The sequence below is a fragment of the Falco rusticolus genome, chromosome 8 (genome assembly GCF_015220075.1).
Source record: "Falco rusticolus isolate bFalRus1 chromosome 8, bFalRus1.pri, whole genome shotgun sequence".
NCBI lineage: Eukaryota > Metazoa > Chordata > Aves > Falconiformes > Falconidae > Falco > Falco rusticolus.
In genome coordinates, this window is record NC_051194.1 from 45,801,082 (window position 1) to 45,824,061 (window position 22,980).

The following is a 22,980-nucleotide window of genomic DNA, read 5'->3' on the forward strand; positions in this document are numbered from 1 at the left end:
GTTGCCCTCCAAGTTGTTTTACATTAGTGCAAAAGATGAGAGAAAATTCCATCACTATTTTTGGAGGGAGGAGGGGGCACCACTGTAATTTAGACAACAATAAGAAAATGAAGGAACAGAAGAGGTAAACCATGGAGAAGAGAAAAAGATAAGTCTTCTCCAATGCAATGGAACTGGAGATTATGCAAATTCATGCAGATAGCAATGACTCCACTCTTCTCCCTTGGTGTTCCTCTGGGCATGCTCTGTTCTAATTCAGTCTCAACTGACAGAATACTAGGTTTCATACATACTCTGCAAAAAATTGGGCCTAAAAAAATTTTACATAATCCCTAAAATCATTACAAGCTGATGCAAACACTGGAAAATCTGAGGCAGTATTTGTTTTCTACCAACTAAACACAGGCTAAATGAAGGTTACGTTGTTTTTACTACTCTTTTATTTCCACACTTCCAAATTATATACACCCCTACTTCTTAATTAAGTTCAAGACAGTACTAGGTAAGTATGAAGGGGAAAATTCAGACTAAGATACTCTTTCAAACTACCTACAGATTCTGAAAACTATACACTCTCTTCAAGTTCTTGGTGTCTAGCGAGCTAGATTTGTTTTAGGTTTTGCATTCCTCTAAAGGATAGAAACTGGGATCTTGGTGTACAATTTTGTTCCAAAGGTAGTATTTCACAGTGACAGAAATCCCAGATCTGGCTACAATATGAAGCAAGTTTAAGTGTATTTGGCAAATAAAAACAACTAAAATAGTTGTTTAAAGCACTTCAGACAAGAATAACTAAACTGACAGGATGAAACTATACAGATGCAAATGCAGCTTAAACTATTTTTGAGTACTCTTCAACTATAATCTGGTGTGGAGAGAATTCCTGCTGCCCATTGATACAGCCAGGTCATTTACCTACTCCACCATGTATCAGACGAATGCATCAGTTAAGCTCTACATTCTACCTTTATTTGTTTCAACTAGGACTTTTAAGAAAACGCTGTTTTCTTCAACTATGACAAAAGTTATTAGTTTACCCAACAGCCATAGAAACAGGGATAAATTGAGAAGGAAGATGCAGTGCGAAAATGCTTCATTTGAGGACTACACCACTACCAATTTTTTTTATGTCTGCCTCTGCAGAATGTCACCTAAAGGCACTCACAGCATTACCTGTAACTGTCTCCAAACTGCAGGCTTCTAGTTTAGCGGCTTTTCCTAGATGTTGAAAGCTACCCTGCCTTTTTACTCAGCTAAGTTTTACAAGTTCCTGATCTGAAAAGCAGAAATATGGTCTTTCAACTGAAAACAGATTTGCAGCATTGCACATACTTGCACACCAGTTTCCTCACAGCATCACAAATTGACTGTCTATAGTTTCCACATCTTGTTATCAGCCATACCTATTAATTTATTTTTGCAAGTACATGCTTCCCTTCCCACCCCTCCCAAGAAAACAGATGTGAATTCCCATCTCCCTTCCATCTTCTCTTGTTAATTTTGCTTTCAGTTTTCTCTACAGTGCAACCCACATTTCCTCAGTATCTTGACTCATCTTGCCTTAGTCTCTGGATATGAGGAAGATGTCCAAATAAAGATGTTCACATTTCTTAAGACACTGTCCTTGTTCATTCCTATCTAACTAAACTTCCTCAACTAAACTATCTAAATTAAACTCTCCCTACTAGCTGGCCACCTGTGCAGGTCCAGCAGACAGGAAACTCAAAAAGGTTAACGATTTCCACTCTGATTTGCCCCCCAAAACGTGAATGTGAATTTAGGCATTTTTATTATGTCATAAAATACAAGGCAACAGAAGATACACTACAGAATGTCATCTTGGAATACCTGTGAACCTCAACTCAGAAGAAACACTGTAATCTAGTTTCAACAGCTCTAAATCAGACTTTAAGTTTCTGACGAAAACAGTTGTGTACAAGTCTAAGAGCAGGACCTCACAGTACTGAATATTTAAAGCAGAACAAGAAAAATGATTAAAAATAGAGCTATAGGTATTTTTTTCTTGCAAGAAATGCCACATACTCTATTTCTAAGATAAATCCTATGCGTTATTGTAAGCCAATTATTTAAAAATTTGAATCACTGAAGTACTTAAGGCAGTGCTACCACAACACATATTATGTACCAAAAAAGTTATTTACCCTACAGGAACTGCAGTTCTTTGAGATGTGTTGTCTGTGGATTCTCGAGGTTTTGTATTCTCATGGACAGTAATGCCACAGCATGCCCTTAGATTTTCCTTTTTTCTACTACAGCTGAAAATATAAGAGGGGACAACTAGAAAGGGAGAAGAAGATGGATCACGATCAATACAGAAGAAGCCAGGAACTGCAGAAATAAGTAAGGAAAGCCAGAGGACACAGAATTCTGTGACCAGCAGGGTTAAGTATTCCTACATAAAAGAGTATTAGACTGCTACTAGGGTCAAACAACAGAATTGTCAGCAGTAATTCAGGAAGGCAGAACTGTTAAACAAGTATTTCTGCTCTGTTTATTTAGGTAAAAGCCAAATAATGGTCCTATCACTAGATGAGAATGAAAAGCTTCCCACTGTCAGTAAGTCAGGAAGATGTAAAAACAGCTACTGAAATAAACACTTAATAAATCAACAGATTAGGGTAATTTCCATTCAGTAATTTTAAGAGAAGGCTGAAGAGCTCTCTGCAGTTTTAATGCTGCAAGCCTTTGACCATGTGAATGCTCAGTGAAAACTAGCACTGTGATAATACTGAAAAAGCGTAAACAAAGACTCAAAGAAGTAGGGAAAGAATTAAAGCCACTCAAAATGGGATTATGGGAACAATTAGATTCAAAAGTATTTTTTTTTAATCAATTACAACATCATTGTTGATATAATATACTTGAAAGTTCTGCACAGCAAGTGACTTCTTGGGATACAGTAAAACATTTTGATTAAGAAAAGTGAAGTACAAACATACGCGGAATACATGGATTAAGAACTAGCACGAAGTTTGAATGCAGATTGAGAACCATCATTTCTGCCTGATAAATAATGAGGACATGTCACTGATACCTATTTTTCCCCCTTTTGTCCTTAAAATTTACTACCTTCTGAAAAAAACGTCTTCTACAAGCCGTGAAAGACAACCCATCTACAACCTAGCCTTATCTTCAAGAGGGCAATCACAGCTAGGATCCTGGTGAGCATTCCTGGCATTATGAAAAGACTGCCCTGTCCTTCGTAGAAACTTCAGATACTTTTTATGAGCGAGATACACTGAGAAGTTAGCTTGAGAGATCAGAACCAAAGTACCTGATCCTGCCAGGAGGTTCAAAAGGCAAAAAAACTGCACAGAACCTGAAACAATGGACCTAAAGTGCTGAGACTGCAGAAAGACAGAAGATGAGTTTCCAGCCTTCTTTTTAAGTTGAAGCTGTACTGGAAATAAAATCCCTTGATTCTTTCACTTCATGGATACTTGCCATACATCCCCACAGGTGTGAGAGTCTTCCTTTTGCTTCAGGAGTATCTTGTAAGAAGGGTATTTGAAAAATTGAAAAAGGAATGAGTACCTGAAACTGGATAATGTATTCTTTTGTGAACATACCGAGGATATCTGAGCCCAAGATAACTCAGGTTAACCTCCTTAACCTTGAGAATCTAAGTTGCATCACCAGACACTAACCATATCTGACAGAATATTCACTGAAGAATGACATACATACAACAAAGTTTCTGCTCACCACCATGGGCTGTAAGAAAATGAGCTGTTTCTAAACACAGAGCAGAAAAGCACATGAAGTACAGACACAGAGGGAGGATGCAACAGCTCAACCTTGTCAAGAATTTGAAGAAAAAAATGCAATTCTATTCCACAGCAGTAGATACTGCATTAAAAAAAAAAACCAACCAGAGTAGGTAACTAAAGTTATGCAAACTTTTTTACACTTGAAGTAAAACAGTTTACTATATACTGTTCTAAGCAAGATTGCAAAATGCATACAAGCATGATCGTCTAATTCTTCCACAATTTAACTTCCTTTGAAAATTATGAGAAGAGAAGGAATGCAATTTAAGCATGAGCAAACTGTTTACACAAGATTAGTACATAAATAGCTCTAATCTCTGCATTCACTTAAAATTTGCCAGTTTCCAACTTAACTTTTTGTATCAAAAATAAAACACTGGGGAAGTTTTTAACTATTATTACTTTACAACATGCAAACTAAACCTCAGGTGTAAATGGGACAGTGCAAGACAGATGTTCTCAAATGAAAATATTTACATAACATCATTGCTTCAGTTTACTTCATGCATTTCCTAAGACTTTATTTAATGATCAGATTCAATTTCATAATACCATGCCCTTCTCTCAAAAGCTTGGTATAAAGAATGCCTTAGAAGGGAGAGCTGCATACCTGAAATTAAAATCAATAAGATTAAAAACTGGAACTCAGAAAGAAAGAGAAAAAACTAAGTTGTCTAATACTGAAAACCAGCCAAAACTTTTATAAAGTTCTAGATGGCAGAAGAAAGCTATGCTTTAAGTAGCATTCTGCACTACTTTCCCAGAAGCATTAAAACATTGAAAAAACCAGCCCTGCAAGTAGAACTGTAAATGTTCCATTTTTAATTTTGTTTGTTTGGGGGTTTAGACTTTTACCTAACAGATGTCAGGCCAAAGCCCCACAAGATGCCAGCAGATGAAAGACAAGCTGTCACTTGAGCAACTATTTACCTTGAAAATTGTCAGCCAATTTTTTGGCCAAATTTAGAATAGCTGAATTACTTCAGCATGACAAAGACTTCAGGTTATGGCAGGAATGGTATGAAGTCCCCACCACAACCAACCACTCCCACTGTCCATAAGCTGGTATAAGTTGATCAGCAGGCGTGATTGTAAACTTCAGTGGTAGCAGGCCCATGAGTCCATTAAGTAGCTGTGAATACTCCTGCAGAGGAGGAGCTGGGAATAAAGATTTAGGAATTAAACCTCGATTTTGCAGTGGCACATCGCGTCAACTCTTGAAAGGAATCCCTTTGACTTTATTCCAACTGCAGACCAACCTGTAAAAGTGTTTGTAGGGTTTTTTATTTTTAAGTAAATGAATCTTCCAGCTGAGTGTTTCCAGGTTGATGAGCAGCAAAGCCCCTTCTTGAGCCAATGCTACCTTCTTTCAGTTCACTCGCTAGTTTCTTCAGATGCTACTGGAATAGCCAAAAGTAGTATTAAAAAAAAATAATAATGTATCCGGCATCTTATAAAAAGTTAAGCAACCTAGATAAGACCTGGTAAAATTGCCTTTTTTTCAAGAAATAATAAATCCAAAATTATGATTCAGTACAGTAATAAATTAGCTGAGACACTATTACAATTAGGTTTTGATTAACACTGTTAAGTCTCTTTTGTCTGGACAATGAGTTTAGGGGAAAAAAATAATCCAGTAACTTAATAGTTCTTTCAAATTGACAAAACTTACAGAATCCACCTGAAAACCAAGTCAATACATTTCAGTACCCTGTATTTCTCCAAAAGGAATGCTATTTTACATGAAATGTTTGAAGAAGAAATCTATAAACTTGCTAATAAAATTAAATACCTTTCTTGAACAGTTAAGCTGCTAAAAAGTGATGTGAGCCATGTGTGTAATGGCTCTTTTTGTAACACACACAATGCAGTATTTTATTACAAAATGCCAACAAGAGGAGTAGATTACTAGAGAGCTTTCTCAGGTTTAATTTCCTCTCAAGAACAGATGACTGAAGCCAGAACACAGGTGAGAAAGATACTTCTTTGCCCATGTTTAACACCTAGATACTATTTGATCTAGCTTTTCGTTTTGAAAAACAATGCTGAAGAAAGTTTTGGCTATGACTAACCAATACCCTTCCCTGCACCACAAGACAACACTAAGCACAATGAGGAATATGAAGTCTAATAAACATTCTATGGTAAGCTCAGCCAATGCTTTTCAGAACAAACTCAGTGCAGTGGAAGTCTGCGTATGTCCACCTCGTAAAGCGGACAATTTGGTAGAAGCACAATTACTGGACATTTTTCAAAGAAAACTGTACAGTTACTGGACAAAGCTATTAGCTTTGTATTAGGGTTATGATGACTTTCCATTATGTAAACAAAATGTAGGACCTAGGTAAAGAAATTTTTTCCTCTCACATACTCACAAGAACAGTAAAGATATCCTCTGCTGCTTACTTCAGAAGTGAGGTTTGGAAGAACACCTCTCACACAATGGGCTGTAGCTACCAAAATCTAAAACCTAACACACAGTCGTCACAGCTACACAGCTAACACAGCAATCTATGTATTTGGACCCATCTCTGACCCAAGACTAGGAATATGTTATTTTTATTTTTGCCTCAGGTAGAAAAGTTTTGCTAAATGAAAACAGGAAATACAACCCAACTGTATTTGTTATGAAGTGCATTATCTGGGTTGGGGCGAGAAAATACAGGGAAACCCTTCTTACCTTGCCTACCTCTCAGCCTTTAGCTTTTAACTTCTCTCATTCTGCTGTCCCTTCCGCATACCTTCCTCTTTCAGTTTAAGACTAAACTGTTTTTCCTCATTTGCAGATCAGAAGAGCAATGTACCTTTGACTGCAAAAGATTTTCCTATAATTTCATTATCTGCTTCCAACTGCATAATTATTGTTCAACCTGAAGAAAGGGTGCCATACCATATTGTAAGGGGTTATAAATAAAAAGGGGAGGAACATCACTGAAAAAGATTCTTTCAGACAACTTCTATATAGACAAAATAGGAGATGCATATGGAAAAGACACCGAAGGTCAATCAAGAAAATTCAGTCTGATTCTGTTAGTTAGAAGCAGTTTCACATTGATCATTACTTTGGAAAAGTGAGGTTTTTTGTAACATAAAGGAGGGACCAATTAAATTCTCCCCAAATCTAGGGGATGGCAGTTTTAATACCTTCCAGTCCATTTACTACTCCTAGACAAGTAGGAAAAATGTCACTATAAATCTCCACCCTATCTTTAATACAACCAGGTGTTTATAGCTATTCATTTCAGGCAATAGTTTCTGATATTAATCTACTGCTTCTGCCTATTTAATCACACTTCATATATTCCATTTACTTTCTTCCCTTCCCATGTGAAACTCCTCACAGGAAAATACAGTTAAGGAATGCCTGATGGAACTCCCTTGCATTTTATTATGAACCACCATTAAAATACTCTCAAGGACCATCAGACAAACTAATACACACAACAAGCTCAACTTCTTTTTCATGCATCTTATCTTTTGGTTCTTCTCTCCTTTTCCCTTCCTTCTTTCTTCTTAAGTTTCTGCTATGCTACTCCACAAGCAATAAAATCAGTTACATGATCCTACACCAAATATAAATCTCAGAAATAAGAAGCTCTCAATCTCTTATTTCACATTAGCCGCAGGGCCCTTTTTCCAAGAGTTAGATTCTGTATCTGAGTTTAGCTGTATTATCATGTACAATACATGCTTTTTGCTACTGATGTCTATGCCTACCTAATGATGTCCTCACGGGTAACAACACGTGATGGAAACAAACCCAGATGTTCTGTGGTCACTGGAAATAAAAAATTTAAAAATCCAGACTACTCAGCAGAGCAAATGCTGTGAGCAGCAACTCATCTGTTTGGTGCGCATGTTGCCTACAAGCCAATGAAGAACAGGCTTATCTAGATCTAGGTCTGGGTAACTTTGCCTTGGTAAGTCCTAATACAGAAGTAACTTTCAAAACAAGATTAACTAAAAAAACATCCCAGATTATTTTAAATTCAAAAGGGAAAGCAAGCTTCCTGACATAGAATATACCAGTATCAATATCTATGTAAGTATCATAATCAGTAGGCTTTTGAAACAAACCCAATTCAGCAGCTCCTCTAGGCATTTTCACTTAACATTGCATTCCTCTTACATGCTTAAATAGGCACACAATACAAAACATTTATGTTTTACTTAAACATTTATGCTTCAGTATCTTAATGAACCAGAGCCTTGGATCACATGATTATAGTAAAGCAGTCAGTCCCAAGCTAATTTTTTCAACAGATCCTTCCCAAATCACCTCTACCACTCACTCAGCCTCTTCTAACTAGCCTGGGCACAACCCAACAATGATGAGATTAAATGGCTTCTGGTACAGCAAAACGTCCTGAACCTCAATCACCCCTTACTCTTTCTTTTAGGTAGCTACGCCCTGAAATTTAGAATGCATTGTATCAAATTTACCAAAAATAAACAGGCACATTTATTTTTTCTTACACTAAGAAACACCTACTTTAAGAAAACTGCCTTTCTTCTCTGCTTACAGAGATAAAACACACTGTGAAGTTTATCATTAACAGCAGTACATTCTGAAACGCAATGTAATTAAGTAGTACTGGAAATTCACATATGTTCTTAAGCACAGCCTCCATTTTGATATTTACATGCTCGTTTCACTTATGCATTTTGTACATTGTAGTTACACTGATATTAATTCAGTCGGAAACAAATTTAACAAAACAGCAGATGAATACCACCTCAGGGGGCCTGAACATCTTCAGAGGGAAAAAAATGGTATCAACAGAAATATTTGTATTTTCCATGAAAACTTCATCTATTCAGAACTGGGAACAATGAGGTAATGCTAATGATACTGCTGCCTTAGAAGACTGGTAGTTGATAGATTTCCCCCTTCTCTATTTAGTATGCAGATCTTCTGCATGGTAAGACTTATAAGTGCTGATAAACCCTGTACTAGAAGTGCTGTTAACTAATATGACCAGTTGGGAGTTACAGGAGCTTACACTAAAAGAAGTGAGGTGGGACTATGTTTTACCATTACAGTGGTTTCTAATGCAATAGTAGTTCAAAATAAAATCTATCATCACTATGTTTAACCCCCTGTATTTTGTAGGCTTCCACAGCAAGACAATAATGTTACAATTATCACTAAACCAACTACATGCAATAATGAAACAAAATTTTCTGCAAAAAAATGAATAAAATAAATACCTGCAGGACTGCCAGCATTTTCTCCTTGATGCAGCTGAATACCAGCAGAATCTATAGAGTTTACTGTAACTGTCTGTAGATTTGGCAATTGAGCAGTGCTTAGACTAACTGGAGTTGACGTCAACGCCCCACCTGCTGCAACTTGACCAAGAGTGAGAGTCTGCACAGGGGTTAGAGTTATTTGTTGACCAGGTGCATTCTGAATTTGCAAGTTCTGCAAGTTCTGAACTCCTTGCACTTGAAATGTCTGCCAGGTTATCTGCCCAGAAGGGGTCACTGTTTGTGCCTGAATTAAAAAAGTTCCAGGATTCAGCTGCAGTTGAAGGTTTTGAAGAGCCTGATGAGATACGCTTTGACTTGCTTGCACACCATGGATTGTCTGTTGCGCAATACCTTGTACAATCTGGGCTTGACTGGTTGGCTGCTGAGACTCTTGAAGCTGTATGTGTTGTACAATTGGCTGTGCTGTGGAGACCTGAATATTCTGAGCCTGTGTGTCATCAGAGACTGATGTCTGGATGTAATTTCCCTGAAGATCAGAACTATGAACTTGACCACTAGTTGTGGTCAAGTTGTTTGCATTTTGTTCCAATATACTTGAACTGTCTATGGTAACGGGCAATTGTGATGAAGATGATGTTGGCACAAATAAGTCATTATCAGTGGCGGTTTCTGTAATTTCAGGAGAAACTTGCTCACCAGTCCTTTCAGAAGTATCTGAACTATCCATGGCCTGTCCAGTATTTATCAAGTGCCCATCTGCATTAATGCCTGCTGTCATGGTTTGAGAACCACTGCCAAGTCCCAGAGAATCTAGATCAACACTATTGATGGGTACAAAAGTAATATTTCCTGGCAGTCCAAGAGGGACATTAGCAACAACTTGTGCTTGGCCAGGGAAAGATGAACCACCAATTGCGACTCCCTGAACCTGGACTTGACCAGATTGTGATAAGATATTCTGAATATTAGCTGAAGGTGTTCCAGAGGCAATGATGGCTTGATTAGAGCCAGGAATGATCTGAATTTGACCAGTTTCTTGATTTATACTGCTATTATCAGAAGAGGCTGCAAAGCCAAGTTGAACCTGTTGACCATCCGCTGTCTGGATCTGGGGTATTACTTGGTATTGTACGTTAGACACTGTACCATTCGACGAATCTGATCCTGGTGCAACAGAAAAGATTTGTTGATTTTGCAAACTCTGAATAGGAAGGACATACTGCCCACTTGAAGTTACTGTGGCAGCACCTGGAATCTGTACTATATTACCAGCTTCATCCTTTATAGTGGCAGGAGCTGCAGACAAGACCTCCCATCTATTTGGAGTTGCTGTTAATTGCACAGAAGCCAAATCCCCTGTCTGAATAAAAAGAAAAAAGACAAGAGAAAATTAAAATGAGACATACAGACTATATGCTAGAACAGTCATGCAATTCAATGCTAGAGATTGATGTACTACTGGAAAACATGCAGTGGAGCCCATATGAACAGCAGCAACTGGATTAGAAATATGAAATACGGATTTTGTAAGCGAGCTAACGCCTAAGTCAGGGTAACCAACCTGTGGGTTGAGAGCTGCATGTTGCTCACAAGCAGGTCAAATGCAGCTCCTGTGCCATGGCTACGTCAGGTGACCAGCAGCAGGGTTATTCTGGTGTGGGGGCTGCTGGGTAATCCAAATCCCTGGTAGTGGGAAGAAGGGAGCTGGCAGAGGCTGCTGGAGCTCTCATTACCAGGTTACCCTGAAACTCAGTTATGCTCTTTACCTAGCCTGGCACCTATCGCACAGAAGTGGAGGAATCGCCATGAAGTTAGTGTCACCTGTATCTCCTGGAGCTCCACTGCCTTTTGACTCATATATGGTATAGATATGTAGTGACTCTCAGCAGTACAGAGAGTGTTAAGAGGTCACTTAGTCACACAGTTGGGAAGACTGGATACCTCAGTTTAAGTTACGCATAATACAAAGTCCTAGTATTTATAAGCTTATATGAGTTACTGTTTCACTACAGAAGATGACCTCTAAACGAAGGATTTTTACACAGTTGTATTAGTCATACGTACCTGGGGGGTGGGGGGGTGGGGGGTCAGGAATCTATCTTCATTAAGTTGGAACAATAGAAAAGGTCAATGTTTCAGAATAGACCCCCCAGACGGTTAAAGATTAAAGAATCTAAGGACTGATGTAGTATGCTTGTTTCTTATTCAGTAAAGAAAAGGTAAATTGCACTTACCTTTCTTTACCAAAGCAAGCTTTTTCAGAATAGAGTGTTAAGAATTAGATTTAACATCTTCCAATGCTTAGCACAGATTTGTGTAGTCAGCCAACCTCGTACTGTAAATAACCATCAATCTAAAAAAGATGTAGTTAAGTTTCTCCTTATCTGTTTAACGGCACTACAGTAAACCAATGGAATACTTGATATACTTGATATAAACTTGATATTTAGCAACAATTAAGTAACTTGTCTTACAACTCATTCAGCTCTGTGAAACAGATTTGGCTCTTTGGCAGAGTCCACAGGACACACGAAAAAGCTCTAGTTTGTCCTTCTGCACTGATCCTGTGATCACTCCTGGCAGGGAAGTTACAGGAGCATATCGCAGCCTCCTTCTGATGCTGCACTCCGCACTCTGACTTCCTTTAGAATAAAACCTGGATATGCAAAATACAGCACACAGCTTATTCTTCCCTAACATGGCATTGAGACGTAACCAGCCTGAATGAATCCATCCTGAGGCATGCATCTGAGTGAATTCAGTTCACAGTGTAGGCTGGGACTTTGCTAGTTTCACTTTCCTTTTAGGAACTGTGACATGAAAATGTTTACACGTATAAGAAAAATACTCTTTTTAAGTCTGAGTACTTAATTAGAGAAAGTTTTACTGTGCTTGGCAAGCTTCATTTCCAATAAGGAAACACATATCTTGGTTCTAAATTCCTCTCAAAAGCTGTACAAATAAAAATTGCAAATAAAAAAAGCATGCTAGCCTTCTTTTGCCCTCAAAGATATAATCTTTCAGCTAGAGTTTATTAGTGAATAGATACAGCATCACCAGAACAAAACAAATTGTATGGCCTTAATGCTTCAAGGATCAGAAAGATAAAAAGGAGTAACAGTAATTCCATTTTATTATTTTCTTTTCCTCTTTAGCCTTTCGATTTAAATAACATATTTAAATCCTTCAGTCTTTCAATCTTATAATTTATGAGATTAGAAAAAAATGCAATATTCCATATCATACCATCTTACCTAGTAAAAGGCAAAAAATTCCATTCTCCTCTGCTACCACATTAGCTTTAGACACTTGTGTTTAATGTTGTTTACACATAAGTACTGGTTGCTGAAATGCTGCTAAGAAAGTTCGTTAAGTACTCAATTCACTAGTATATAAATACTTATTAACTGAAGGTTTTATAAAGTATCAAAAGACCCATAAAAGTCATGGGTAAACATCAATCAGAAAATACCAAAAGCAAAAATGTGATTGTTGTATGCTTAATGTGTGTCATTATAAATGTATAATATAATTTGCTGATAGTATCTGTTAGAACAAGAGAGAAATTGAAAGTAATGGGAACCATTACAAGTCTGATGTAATTTCTCACTGATTTAAGACTATGTACAAGCAAATGCTGAATGTTTAGGTTATACCTGGACTGACCTAATACGCAATAGTATGTCTACTCATACATACATGAGTATCCTCCACAGAAATAGTTCAAAGGCAACCTGTCTCCTTCATGATAGACCTACATGATTATTGTCCTCCCTCCCCAAACACATGTTGATTTCCATATTGCCACTCAATGGCTTTTGCCCTTTTCATGTCAGACACCCATCTCTCCTCACCTTTTTATGATCTAATGACATCTTCCCTCAAATCATGCTTTGTAAGGGTTTTAGCTCAACAGACCATTCTTTTAGTACATGCACTTGCCAGTCCATGGAGAAGTTCAGGGTAGTCATGCATGTGGATATGAAGCTATTGCTACACATGGTACGTGAAATGCCTGTTACTCACATGTTGCTCTTACAGCTGGCTGTATCAGACACTACCAGATGAATCATGAGAAGGGAGGGGCAAAAAGAGGGTGAGTCTTCCAAGAAGCTATCTGGCAGCTATCAAAATTACTAGTATTAAAGCATGAAAACCCCTGTATGGTAATGAATATTTGAAGATGGTCTCAACCTAAACTGCTCATCAACCTGTCATAACAAGCTTGACTGTTACACTCTTTCTCAAAGTCTGCTGAGCTAGTAGGACATTTCTTAGACTCCTTTTCCTACTAAAACAAGCAGTAACCTTTCGCTGTGTCCTCAAGCTATTAAGCATTGCTGTAGCAACTCGAAGTTCTACCACTGATGTACAAGCAGCAACATCTACAGCCCACTCACTTACTGATCTTTAAAGCGCAGTTGTAGTAGACCAGAGTTTGTTTGCTGTCTCCCAGCCATCTGTGAAAAATACTTAAGAGGTCAGAGATAAAGCAACAGCTATTTTCCTTATCAACTGATACTCAGACAACAGTTAGTTGGAAACTGCTCCTTTAAGAAATGGCTTAACGGTTGCAATCCAAAGGCTCTGTGTCAAGAGGAGGGGACAAAGATCTGAGGAAAGTTCAGCTTTAGCAGTACTCAGCCAAGGAGGACAGAACAGGAAGCAATGAGGAATTCACTGGAAGCAGTATCAGGAAACAAGAGAGACGGGAGCAAAGCAAAGAGAGTAGCTGGCACAAGGCATGGGAAGAATTAAAATCAAATGATACCACCACCTGAAGAACAGTTAAGTACCACCAAAGAGTGGAAACAACCACCTCCCTTCAGCCTGTCTTTTGATTCTTTAGCAGGCTTTGTATAATTTCCAGTGGGTAAAATAAGATCTCTCTAAGCCAAAATTCCCATCCCTGAAGAATAAGGGGTCATGATAAATAAAAAATCTAGTAATTGTCTTTTTCACTTTATTCAGAGAAAATTAAAGCAACATTAAGTCAAATGTGGAAGGATATAAGAGGAATGCATACAGAAGATAAAATACCTTTAAAAAGTGATCTAAACCATATTGAGGGATGAGACTTGGGTTGAAAAAAATAAAACATCCTTCACCAAAGCAAAACAGGAAAGGGGAGAAACACCCCTGTAAGAACTGGTATATGTTGTAGGCACCTACATTTCAACATGCCAGATGTGATCAACTGGACACATGCCATTACCCATCAGTATTTTATTGCTAAAGAACCACCACACGTTTATCTGTGCTGGTCTATTGTGGACTGCTTTTTGCTGCACTTTTCAGAAAGTCACTTTTGCCCCATTTAGTCCTGGAGCAAAAGCATCAGCAAAACAAGCAGAGGTGGCCAGATAATGAGTCACGAGCTCCTAAACATTTAAAAATCACATACCTAATGAAGAAGATTGGCCAGTGTCTCATCCAAATTGTTGTTTTATGAAAGAGTTAGGGCTCTAATGCATGAGTTTAATACCATGTGTTTACTAAGCTACAGTAAACTATCTGTGCATTCTTAGGTCATTACAGATGTAAGATAAAATGCACTTGCTTCAACTCTCTCATTAAGGTATGAGCTAATACATTCTATCTTGTATTTGCCACAAGTTAAAAACATGTTCAAGATCAGTCACTGTGGTTCAGATGACACAAAGCTGCTTGTTAAGGCAAATTAACTCTGTTGCATGTTTCAGTCCTCTGCCAATGAAGCCACTTAATTCAGAGAAATACACTTGCCCAAATCAAAAGTTTAGAGAGAATCAAAGAATGTTTCAGGTAAAAAGTATTACCTGGGGCTGCTTAAAATGTTATTTTACAAGACAATTCCAATCCAGTGAAATATATTTAAAATTTAGTTGTGTCTCATTTAAGGAATGTCTACATCTTTTTGCTTGAGATGGACAACTGGACCCAAAACTTTAATAGCTTGTTTTTAATCAGAAGTTCAGAACATGTCTATAAATTAAGACTATAAAACATCCCTGACATTAGTAGAAACAAGAAAGATGCAATATTAAGGAATGAGACATGAAAACAAGGGGGCACTTTTAACTGTATTGTAAGTAACTTCATTTATTAATTATTAATCTATATATGTGTATTAATCCCCATATAACTGCATACCAAACTATAATTCTGCATAGAGTTTTGTGTGAAATGGTTCATTTTCCTTGTGCCTTCAAGTCAGATGCAGAAGGCTCTACCAAATCATCAAGAAGAACAAGAAAGAGAACCTGGGGCCAGTCAGCCTCAACTTGATCTTTGAGAAGGCAATGGAACAAATAACCTTGAAAATAACTTCCAAAAACTCTTGGGGAAAAAAAAAAAAGAAAGAAAAAAAAGATGGTGATCAGAAGCAGTCAGCCTAGACTTGGGAAGGAGAAATAATGCTTATTTAACTAACCTGACAACCTTCTACGATGAGATGACTGACTTGGTAGATGGGGTTAGACAGGGGATATTATTTACTACTACTTTAGTCAGGCTTTTGAACCTGCCCCCATAACATAAGAAGAAATTTTTTTATTATTTTTTTTTACAGTAAGGGTGATCAAACACTGGAACAGGCTGCCCAGAGAGGTTGTGGAATTCTCCATCCTTGGAGATACTCAAAACCCACAAGACAAAGTCCTGAGCAACCTGCTCTTGTTGATCGTGCTTTGAGCAAGGGGGTTAGACCAGACAATCTCCAGAGATTCTTACTAGCCTCAACTGTTCCATGGTATCTTACACTTACTAGTGTTTAAATATCAGAAAGAGAACTTTTTGGTTTATGCTGTCTTTACATACGTAAGTGTTTTAAAACATATATTTTCTTACTTTCTCTAAAACTGTAACAAGAAATGAAACAGAAATTTTTAAGGACATTCTTAAAGCACCTGTAAAAGAACTTCTACACTTGGTTCTGATCCAGCCCTAGGAAGACATAATTGGAATGCAAAAATCAAAGAACATTTTAAAAGGTGAGCTTCTGGACAGCAGCAGGAAAAATATACTTAGGCACTACATGCAACCTGAAACTTCTCTGTTCTGCAAAAGTATAAAACAGAGAAGCAAGACAATACCAGGCAGACTTTTCAATGGTGGCTGAACACACTCTGGTGCATCTGTTCACATCCAGAAATGTAGCATCAGGAAGCTGTATTATCATCCATAAAGGAGAAAAAAGATGTCAGAGTAACTCTGAGCTTCCTCAAAACCATCATACAGGCCAGAGAACTGAGAAGTATGGACAACCCTGACACATGGCATTCATCCATATTTTTGCCTAGCAGAAAACATGGAATTTAAAATGCCTTCATACTTCTCTGTCCTATCAGCACTATTACCATTTCCACCTAAACTGAGGTTAAGCTACTTGCATCTCAGATGGTTGAAGCACTGTTCTGAAGCATAAACAAACTGGAATCCCACATTTTCATTAAATTCCGTGAAGCACTGAAACTAAATTCTAAAGCTCCAGATATGCCAAAGCAGTTTTACAACACTCAACCTTTATTTGTAAAAGATACAAATGCTTTGTCTACAGCAGAGAAACGATACTCATCTTCCCCGCGCATTGCTAGTTATTAACCTCTCCAAATGTTTTCCACATATAGTTGGTAAGCAATATTCATTCCCCCCTGCTTTTTTTGCACTTTTTTTTTTTTAAGACTAAAGAATCAGTGCAGCCTGCAGTGCACTAGATGCAACTACATACTACAACTGGGGCAGTCACTTCTGACAGTTCCCATTCTTCGACTTTCTCAGCCAGCCTGCCACTTTTCACAATTCACCCGCCTTCCAGCCCTCCCACCCCATCCTCACATCAGTCTTGCACTGTATCCTCACCTATGCAAGTCATGCCCAGCACAAGAATGGCCCCTGGAGCATGATAGTTAAGACAGTGTCTTTAGCTTTGCATTGCAATGAAGAGAACATAAATAACTGATTATCATCTCAACTTTGTAGCTTCTTAAACAGTCATCTGACCATGAGACAACCGTATAACTGACCATCAAGACTCTGACCTAAATTTCAGAATCCTCCTCTTCTGTCTTCTCCCCTACGCACAGCTCTGCCATCTTCTGCTTTGCTTCTTTTTACCAAATGCTAAAATCTTTGCTGATGTTTAAACTGGAATGAAACTACAGAATATTTATAACTAGACAAAAAAGAATCCTAAACATGAAACTTTAAAGTAGAATTATTAGTCAATGGCAAACAATGAAAAAGCAAGACCCAAACTAAAACTTCTCAGACTTTAAATTCCCAAGAGAAAGAAAGCCATCCAGAGAAGTCAAAACATATGAGCAGTCATTCTAGGTCATATCATCCCAGCAAGGCTTTAACACATAACATCTGGCAGCAATATTCAAGGGGAAGTTTCCATGGCAAGTGTTTGAACCAACCATGGATGCAGCAGTATGGCAACTGAGGAAAAGATTCTCAGCTAAGGAAGCCATAAACTCAAGGCCACCTACATTAAAACCAAACACCAGCAGGCAAAACACAAAGCACCTGTCAGGTAATTGTAGGCAAATAAATCACTGTGTCAAAGCCTAAGCTAAAAGACTGCAATCTCCATCAACATACATAGATGACATCAGCAGTAATGGCTGCTAGTACTTTGTCATCCAAAAGTAAATACAGCTCTAACTAGAATCCACAGCCAAGCTGAAAACCTTGTGGACTACAGGCAGCCCGCCCAGTTCATTGACAGGATGGAAGGAAGGAGAGGGCTGAGTTTAGTTGTCAACAGCCTTTTTCACTTGCTTTCCATACCAAGCAGTTGCCACTTTCATTACTCTTTTTATTTTCACACTAATACTTTCACTGGCATAAAGTGGCATCCACTTCAACAGCAGGCTTGCATTCAGATACCAACACAGAATCATAGAATAATTTCAGTTGGGAAGGACCTCTGAAGGTCATTTGACCCAACCCCTGGGCTAAAAGCAGGGCCAACTAGATTGCAGCAAACACAATCAGATTTGCTCCAGCTCTTCCCCAAATCCCAGACATGCAATATTCCCTGTGTTCCTATGGGAGTTTTGTTGTTGCTGTTGCTTTTAAATCATACTGCTGGTCCTTGGGGAGCAGCTGCAGCATACCATTTCAGCCAGGAGAGCAATATGCAATAACTGGCTAGCCTAGTATACTGGCTCCAGCCCTGCCAGTTCCTACCAAGCAAATGTCAGTAAAGCATTAACAAAATAACCCGAAAAACACAGCATCACTACCCCTATACATGCAAGCTCTTCAAACGCTTCTAAAAGGAAATGCCTAGTTTAACTTCTACTATCCATTTATATGGATTGAGAGTTCTACCAGACGTTCAGCAGTCAGAACTGCAATCTGGGTATAGAAGATACTGGGATAGGGCCGCCTCCCCATCACTGCATTAGGCACCATCACCCATACACAAATATCACACTGATTCAGCTATACTCCTGAGAAAGGGATGAGCATCACAAACCCCAGGAAGACAACATGCCTGTGTCCAGGCATATAGATTTCATTTTCCATATGAGTTATGAGGTACTTCCAATTTAAACCTTTTTAGTTCTTCCTTCTTCCACCCCCCGATAAGATACACTAACAGGACCAGAAAAAAAATATCTTTATTGCACTAAATCCCTTTTGGCATTCTGTTTTTCACAAGGAATATATTTCAGGGACTTAAGTCCTTTCCCTCCCTTTATTAAGGTCATCTTAACTCCAGTGTCTAGTTCAGCTACTGTAAGTATCTTCTAAAATTTATATTTAGTTTCCACCCTAAATACTCTGAATCATTCAAGAGCTATGTTGTAAGAGTGTAAAAATTACCAGAATGCTATAAGCTAACTCACAGCAGATATGTAGGAGGGGCCTAGCTGTATGTATGAAAAGTAGTGAGTTTATATTCATATTCTGTTTTAACTAAGATTTTGGCTTCTCTTGAATTGCTTCCGCCTTGCCCTGAAAAGCCCCTTATAAATAAACATTACAACAGATGAATTTAACAGTAATAAAGAAGTTCTATTTCAAAATCACTTTGTCCATTTTGAACTATCAAGAACCATTTGTCCTGTACTAGCACCCAAGTACCCTGTCAGACCTAGCAATGCTCATGCTCGGTGACCAACCCATCCACAAGATGCACAATTCCAGCTTTAAAACAAGAAGAACCTTAAGGCAGAAATAGGAAAGCAAGCTATCATTTAAGCATTGTTCATTTCTCAGTGTGTATGTTTATGCAAGAGACAGATCCAACATTCCAATTTTCAGCACTGTATGTATCTGGTATTACCAGTGAAATCTTAGAGGTATCAGGCATTTAACGTCTGGAAAGATTTTTAAAAACATACTGCTTAATAAATGTGTTCCGCAAAAAAGACACTTGAAAGGGGGTCAGAATCTTAATATATTTTCGAGCTCTGTCATTAGTCTGCAACCTGCTGCGTGACCTTAGACAACTATTTCGCTTCAGCTTCCCTTTATGTAAAGTAAGATGAAATGTACAGACGCAAAGTATTTTAAAGTTTAGCAGTCAAGTATTTAGTGAACTTAACATTAACATTAACCTTTTGACACTTGTTAAAAAGCTTGCCAAAGCCACTTTGTCCACCAGTGCAATGCTTTGCATTTTTTCTTTCTATTTGCAGAATCCTAAAAGCATACAAGGTGGTTGTACAGGAAATTTAAAAACCAAGATTTACAAACAAACAAACAAGAAACAAGGTGGTTTTGCTCATTTTAAAACTTTTTTGCAAAAATACATAAATAAATAGAATTGTAGATGTAATATATGTGCTCTCCCGAGGACCAAGGCCAAAAAAGACTTCATCTAAGACTAAGGCCAAAAAAAGACTTCATCATGTCATTTTAAAACACATTTTGGAACTCCCTTTTAAAATACCGATATTTTTAGGTATCAGTTATTTAGAAACGCACCATCTCTTATTTTTATGAGCATATGTCAACAAGAGAGTTTAGCTAGACCGATTAAGGAACATGTGAGCTTCCATTAGGCTTTTGTTATGGAGATTGTTAAACTCGCTTCAACAAGAATACATTTCTAGTCTGCAAGATCCATCTCATCACACAAGGTCACAAGGTCATCAAGGCTCCTTTCAGAGCCGACAGCACATGAGAGAGGACAGAAATTAGGTTTGCAATACGAGGGACTGCACGATAACTGCACCTAGAAAAAACAGCGTCGACAGAGGAAGCAGCTTTCCACCACCGCGTTCGCTCCTAAACAGCCATTTTACTTCTAACTACATCCTTCCCTACAGCCAGCCTTCATTTTGTGTTCCTGCCTGGGTGCGCAGCTCCAGGCTGGGAGCTAAGGAGAGGATACCGGGGGTGTGCTCAGGTGGAGGTGAGATGCCTCCCAGCCTCGCCGGGTGCCGAGCGAGCCGCTCCGGTGCCAGAGCCGGGGGAGGGAGGTTTCCCGCCTCCCCCCCGTTTTTGAAAGTAAATGAAGGCGCCGCTCCCAATGGCGGGGGAGGGGGGAGCTAGGCTCCCTCCTCCTCCCGGGAGCCCGGCTCCTCCTGGAGAGGCAGGGGAGCCCGGGGACCCCTCTCCTGGCAGGTCGGCCCTGCTATCGTCCCTCCCCCCGGGCGGGCAGTGCCGCGTGTCCCGTCCCTCCCCCCGGGCGGGCGGGCTGGCTGGCTGTGCTGTCTCTCCCCCCGGCAGGCCGTGCGAGAGCGGCGGGGCGGGCACTCACCGCTCCGGCAGAGTGAGAGGCAGCGGCGGCGGCGGCGGCCTCATCCTCCTCCGGCGACGGCGGGCCGATCTTGCTGCAGGTGGCCGCCAGCAGAGCGAGCGGTGACGGCTGAGCGTCCTACCCACAATGGGCGGGTTCAGGGAGAGAAAGTGGGTGGCGGTTAGTGCGGGACAGCGACCGGGCTCCTCGCAGACGCGCACACAGGAAGCGGCGGCGGCGGCACCGGCTCCCGCACCCGCTCACAACGTGTCACCCGGGGGAGGGGGGGAAGGGGCCCGGCCGGGCCTGCGCTTACCTGGGGGGCGGCCGCCCCGGCGGAGGCCGAGGCGGCGCCGTTGCCGTGCTGGAGATATTCGCTGTGGCTGCTGCTGTCCACGTCTAAGGCAGCCATTTCCTCTTGTTTCACGGGCTTCTCGGGAGCTGCGGGCACAGCGGGGAGGGGGAGGGGAGAGTCACTGACGGGAGCGATCACCCCCCTCCCTCTCCCTCCCTCCCTCCCCCCCCCCCCCTAACCCCAGCGCTCCCCCCGCCCTCCCGCACGGAGCCCTCCTCCTCCTCCTCCTCCTCCTCCCCGTGCTGCTGCCCCTGCCCCTCTTCTCCCTCCTCCCCCTGCTCCTCCTGCTGCTGCTCTCAGTGCCGCTCTCGCCTCGCTCGCACACGGACGCTCCGGGGCCGGAGCGGGGACGCGCAGGGCCGGAGCAGGAGCAGGGAGCCCCGCGGGGCGGTTCGGTCGGTGCGTACGTACCGGTCATGGTGTGAGTGCGAGCGGCCGGCTGGCTGGCTGGGCGGGAGGCAGGCAGGCAGGCTGGCTGGCTCGCACACAGGCCCTGCTGGCTGGGGCTAGGCGGCTGCCGCCGGGGACATGCTTATTGTGCTCACGGGCTGAAGCGGCGGCGGCGGCCCGAGCCTACTCCGGGGTTTTTTTTCCTATTTTGATTGACGGTGCGGGAAAGCCGAAAGGTGGGGCTTGCAGCGGGAGAGGGGGCCCGGCCGACACCGCCGCCCGCCCGCCCGCCTGCCAGCCCGGAACTCCCGCCTACGCCCGCGCGCGCGCGCGCTCATTGGCTGCGCTTCGCCGCCGCCGTCGCTCGCACTGGCCGCCGGGCCTGCCAGTCACCCGCCAGGGGCGGTGGGGGCGCCCCATGCCGAGGCGGCTTCCTGTTTGCCAGGGCTTGTGCGAGGAACAATGAGCGGGACCCGCCGAGAGCCCGCGGCCTGCTCCGGCCCGGGCCCGCGCGGCCCCCGCGCCGCGGGGAGGCGGCCCAGCCGCCGCGCTACCCCGCCGCCGCCACTGCGCCGGGGCGACGCGGTCGCCGGGGCCTGGCCGCCCGCCCGCGCCGCAGGGGTCAGCGCAGAGGCACAGCTGCGCGGCGGCGCGCTCCCCCGCCCCCCCCCGTTCCCCCGCCGCGCAGGCGGCGCGGTGCGCCTGTGCCCGGGAGGCGCCGGGCTGGAGCCGCGCTCGTTTGAAATCTCCCTGGCGGGGGTATCACTCACGAGTGGCGACAGCCGCGGCTCCGGGGGGGAGGCCGCGCAGAGCCCTGCCCGCCGCCAGCGCTGCCGCCGCGCCTTGTCCCCGCCGGCGCTAAAATGTCGGCGCGCCTGCCCCAGGGGAGCCGGCCGCCCGGGCAGGCCGTGGCTGGCGGCTGCCCCCCGGTGCGGGACGGGGGCTGGGGTCAGCGGCGGCCGCTGGCTGGCGGCGCGTCCCGGCCCGGCGCCACGCCTCGGTGGCCGGCCCGCGGCCGTTGCGTAACGTGCTGGCTGCGGCGGGCTCGCACCTGGCTGCCCCGGCGGGCCGAGGCTGAAAAGCGCCATTGCCTCCTCTCTGAAACAAAACCCCTGGAGAGTCAGGCCGCAAGTGAGATTTTAAGGCGACCCGGCCTTCCGACGGGAGTGTCGGTGGTGACAACGTGCTGTGCTCGGGGCCGGGGAGCCAAGCATTGGCACGGATCGAGCGTTTATGCCAGCAGGTTTTATTTTAGCCCTCTTAAGGGGAGCTACTGAGATTCCCCTCACCACCGGCTTGCTGTCCTGGCCCTCGCATTATGCAACACAAATGAAAGCTGGAGCCCTGGGGTTGCTAAACGAAGACAGGAAATATGTTTAAAACATTATATACAAGATACAGAAACGGTTATTGGTGGGACCTGTTTCTTTGTTACACCACGGGGCCTGCAGAGGGTTCCGGTGAAGGGGAACGGCCGCCTGTCCTTGCATCCAAAGGCATGTGCAGGGCGGCAGGACCGGTATGCGTAGGGTGAGGTGGCGATTTTGGCC

General features: G+C 42.1%; 1 protein-coding gene across 3 annotated transcripts in view; it reads right to left on the bottom strand.

Annotated features, from left to right (window-relative positions):
* Positions 1 to 21,898, bottom strand: part of SP3 (Sp3 transcription factor) — a 36,553-nt gene extending 14,655 nt beyond the window's left edge. The window contains exons 1-5 of one of the 3 annotated variants that reach the window (XM_037398600.1): positions 21,452 to 21,898; positions 21,002 to 21,126; positions 20,707 to 20,823; positions 10,275 to 10,365; positions 9,003 to 10,169 (exon numbers count right to left, since the gene is read on the bottom strand). In XM_037398600.1, the coding sequence (XP_037254497.1) occupies positions 9,003 to 10,169; positions 10,275 to 10,365; positions 20,707 to 20,823; positions 21,002 to 21,126; positions 21,452 to 21,458 (1,507 nt within the window). In that variant the 5' untranslated portion in view covers positions 21,459 to 21,898. Of the gene's footprint in view, positions 1 to 9,002; positions 10,366 to 12,859; positions 15,528 to 20,706; positions 20,824 to 21,001; positions 21,127 to 21,451 lie in introns of those variants that run through there. The other 2 variants (XM_037398599.1, XM_037398601.1) reach the window with 2 other exon arrangements.
* Between the last annotated feature and the right edge of the window lie 1,082 nt (positions 21,899 to 22,980).